Source organism: Gossypium hirsutum, chromosome D02 (genome assembly GCF_007990345.1).
Source record: "Gossypium hirsutum isolate 1008001.06 chromosome D02, Gossypium_hirsutum_v2.1, whole genome shotgun sequence".
NCBI lineage: Eukaryota > Viridiplantae > Streptophyta > Magnoliopsida > Malvales > Malvaceae > Gossypium > Gossypium hirsutum.
The window spans coordinates 63,883,577-63,888,006 of record NC_053438.1 but is presented as its reverse complement, the minus strand read 5'-3'; the positions used below and the strand labels follow the sequence as shown (position 1 = coordinate 63,888,006).

At 42.0% G+C, this 4,430-nt stretch overlaps 1 protein-coding gene across 1 annotated transcript; it reads right to left on the bottom strand.

Annotated features, from left to right (window-relative positions):
* Positions 1-760: 760 nt before the first annotated feature.
* Positions 761-4,104, bottom strand: LOC107909557 (probable leucine-rich repeat receptor-like protein kinase At1g68400). The gene is made up of 2 exons (XM_016837138.2): positions 2,515-4,104; positions 761-1,804 (listed from the first exon to the last, which is right to left on the bottom strand). Exons 1-2 carry the CDS (start codon positions 3,860-3,862, stop codon positions 1,122-1,124), a joined length of 2,031 nt encoding a protein of 676 aa, XP_016692627.2. The 5' UTR covers positions 3,863-4,104; the 3' UTR covers positions 761-1,121.
* Positions 4,105-4,430: the final 326 nt, after the last annotated feature.

Below are 4,430 nucleotides of genomic sequence, written 5' to 3'. Positions count from 1 at the left end.
GAAAAAAGGAGTTGAAAGAATAGATTAATAAGATTGAACGAAAAAAATGAGAAGTGCAGAAGGTATATATTGGAAAAAGATTAGACGTAGGGGATTATTTTTTCAATAGTCATTGTCCTTGGTTTAACATATATTTTTTAAAATAAATCAACTGCTTTTGCAATGTGGCACCAGCGTCTTGCAAAAGCGGTCTATTTTCCTAAATTTCGAAAAAGACAACTTAAAACTCTAAATATTTTTTTAAAAGTGACATATAGGCTTAATTTTCTCTTTTTGTCTTTTAAAAAAGGGAAATGGTGTAATTGTATTGAAGTCCCTTCTTTTAACTAGTTGATTGTTTTCTTGACATAGTGCCACATTGCAGCTCATGATTGGGCCATGTGTCTTGACAAGTCAATATTTAGCACCGTTAGGGGAAGGTACCAAAAGGTTAGACAAATTGAAACCATAGTTACCACATTGATATGGTATAGTGTAAATCTTGTGAATGTATTTCAATGTGTGGAATGTCTTAATTATTTTTCATCATGTTTCCGTTTACCTCATTTGTTATACAAAATCAACTAAAGAGCAAATGATTAGACTTTTCATACATCAATATAAAAATTAAGCTAAGCTTTCAAAGCAGACCCACATGCGGATTTGTCAAATAATGCTGGCGAAACCCATATCTTTTTATGGTTAAATCCTGTCGCATTGTCATGCAATTTCCCTCATTCTTCAATGATTTCAAATGATAACCTTTAAACCCACTGCAAAGTAAAAAAGCGGACCCATCTTTTCATGATTCTCCAGCCAAGCAGCTGATACAAAATATTTTTTACTGTATGAGTTGATGCTAAACTCATCTTCTCCATCTCTAATTATAAAATAATAATTCATTCAAGTATGCTTCCATGATTTTTGCTGACAATAGAATTTTCTATAACTCTTGGCCTCTGCCACTTCCACTTCCACTGCCATGCCAGCTCATGTTAATTAAATCAAAATTTGCTAATATTCTTAATCTCTTCAATTAGCACAAAACTAACATTAAGTTTCAAAGGGCAAAAACCTGATTTTACATCAACCTCAATGCCTTCTTTTTCTTTTTTACCTAACCGATGGGAAACTTGCAACAATCACTGGCTAACAGCTCCGCCGCATGTGTCTTCAGACAAGCAAGGTGAGTCGGATACCGAGTCAAGTGCTTGATCATGACTCGGTGACACTTCTACCCCACGAATCTCGTCAATCATCTTCACGACGTGGCTTATTTTAGGCCGTTGATCAGGTGATGCGGAAGTACAAGCCATTGCGATCTGCAATAGCCCAACCATTTCCTCCTCGATGTCCTTGTATCTCATTAGCTCTAAATCGAAAACCTCCGCCGTCCATTCTTCCCTCACCACCGACTGTACCCATCTGGGCAAGTCCAGGGGCCCACCATATCCATACACTGCTGCCCCACCATTATCCACTACAGAAGGGCACTTCCCTGTCAGTATCTCAAGTAGCAACACACCAAAGGAGTACACATCGGATTTCTGGGTGGGTTTCCGACCATCAGATGATAATTCCGGTGCACGGTAGCCGTTTGATCTTGGGGCATTGTTGGTGGGTGATGCGAAGATGGTGAGCCCGAAGTCTGACACGCGTGCATCCCCTGATTTATCAAGGAGGACATTCGTGGATTTGATGTTACCATGGGTGAGTTTAAGAGCCTTGCATGTGTAGTGAATAAAAGCCAAGCCACGAGCTGCTCCGGCTGCTACTTTGAGCCTTGTAGTCCAGTCCAATGGTGTTCTCCCAGGTCCTCGGTTCCCTGTTGGGAAAGAAACAAAGGTTAATACTATTCTATATTAAAAAATTGGAATATAAAAATAAAAGGCGGGGGGGGGGGGGAGCTTAAAGCTACAAAACAAAGGTCGTAATCCCGGAAATTTGCATGCAAGTAAAATGGATCATATATCAGGTGGGTCAATCCATATCAAGAAAGTGATGGATGAAGAACTGATGATTTTGATCAAGACACCCTGGAAGGCGTTGTTACATGATCAAACGGTGTCTATCGTTTCACTTTTTGGTCATATTCGCTGGGAAAAGAAAAGCCAAAGCCTGTCATTGGGAAAAGAACAAAAAGAAAAAGTGAAGAAGACATAATTGTCTACCAGAGGGCAACGTGAAGTTACCAAACAGGCCAAACCAGAATAAACCCGCTATTCGTCTCTAAGAGTAGACTCTAAGCTGTTCACTCTTCCTCAGGCAGCGGGATGACATTGTTAATGGATTTCAACCAAATCAAGACTTGCGTAATCAAACAGCTTAGGCCAGTACTAACGACAACTGACCCACCATACATCCACCTACAAATGTATCTGGCAGGTGGCGGTGGCTACTCCACCCACCCACCACAACGACCAGACTCGTTAATTTTGCATGAATTGAGCTTTAAAACTACTAAATGTTTCCCAACTTAATACCGGAAAATGAAAACCGATTCATAAATAAAGGAAAAAGGCATCTGAAACGTACCATGAAGTAGCCAGAACAAGCTACCATTGGGCATGTAGTCGTAGACCAACAGCTTCTCTTCCCTGGCAAAATAGTAAGCTTTCAAGCTAACCAGATTGGGATGCCTCAACCTTCCCAGAACTTCCATTTGTTGCTCGAACTCTCTCTTCCCACCCACGTTTGCATCTTTCAATCTCTTCACGGCCAGCACATTTCCGTCATCCAATACCGCTTTATATGCCGTCCCGAACCCACCTTTCCCCAACATTTCCGCCGAAGCTCTCAACAAATCCTCCAGCTCAAACCTCCTAACCCCTTCGAAAAACACCATTCTTCCCCTCTCGAAACCTGGCTGTGCTGGATATGGACTCGAAGAATAGACGATTTTTTCTCCTTCAAGCACCTTGGAACCCTTCCCGTCTCTCATTTTTGCAACGTAGTTTCGCCAGAAGTAACAATAAAGCAAGAGAGATACCAAAGCCAGAACCAAAACATCGCCTAATATAATTGCTATTAAAGCCAGTGGGCTTATCTTGCCTGCATTATGACGACGTTGAGAGTTCGGGGTTCTGTTGGGGTTTCCACTTGCTGGTAATGAGCTTGGGGATGAAGCTATAACAGTTGGGTTTCGACCTGGCATTAACGGCGACGCTAATGCCCCGTCGGATCCGGGTTTTGTCGGGTCACTCCCAGTGCTCTTACATTTCTCCAATGGCGCTCCACAAAGAGCTGTATTTGAACCAAAGGCTGCCATTGGGAAACTCGACAAAGACTCGGGTATTTCACCAGAAAGCCTGTTAGCAGAAATGTTTAAATCCTGGAGATTCGGAAGATTTAAACCAGAAACCGGCCCCGAAAACCGGTTCTCCTCAAGCCGGAGCGTTAAAAGATGAGTCAAACGGTTGATCGTCACGGGAATCCCACCGGTAAAGTTGTTAAACGACAGATCGAGACGGTACAACCGAAACAACGAGGTAACCGAAGCTGGGAACTCACCGGTGAACTGGTTGTGAGATAAAAAGAGGAGCTTGAGAGCAGTGAGATTAGAAAGGTCGGGAACCGGACCCAAGAGATGGTTTTGCTTTAGACTAAGTACACGAAGCTGGGTGAGTGAAGCAAGGGGTTGGAAGGAGCCGGTCAGGCCGAGGTTTTCCAGTACGAGCCGAGAGATTCGGTTCCGGAAACAGGTGACTCCGCTCCAGGTGCATACGTGAGTGGTTGAGTTCCACGAAGTTAGCTTGTTGGACTTGCCAGCAGCTGATTTGAAGTCCATTAATGGCTTCAAATCAGGGTTTGGAATAGCTAAGACCAGAGAGAAGAACAAAAAGGAGAGCAAAAAATGTGGGAATAAGGAAGAAAGTTTGGCCATGATTTGCCCTGTGGAGTGGGAGCGAAAGAGATTTTCTCCCTCAAAGCTTTAGCGTGAGCTGAGGGTTATAGTAGTGCTAGGTAGAAACACAGTAGAGAGGTTAGAAGAGGGTGGGGTGTAATTAATGGGAAATATGAAGGGTTTTATTGGTATTAAGAAGTTAATTTACTTGCCTTTTTTAATTTTCTGGCTGATTGAGCTGACCCAGCTTGTAACGTGTAATAGTTACAGTATTGCGTACTGTGAGGTAAAATTATTATTAAAAAAGATAATATTGTCTTCCTCGCTTCCTCAATTAATTCTCTGTAACGCCTTATTATATTAACTGCATTAACTTCCACTCTCAATCTCAATCTCAATCTGGTGCATTTCGGACCGCCAAGATAAGATCCAAGGCTCACGCCGTTGTCCTAGAGGTGAAGCTCACCGTTGACGAGGCTTGCGTTTTCTTTTCTTTTTCAGATTTGTGTAAACAAGTTGAGCAGATATCATCACCAATACTTTTTACTGGCTCAATTATGAAGAAATGCCGATTTTTAAATAAATTTAATTGATTTTATGATATTTG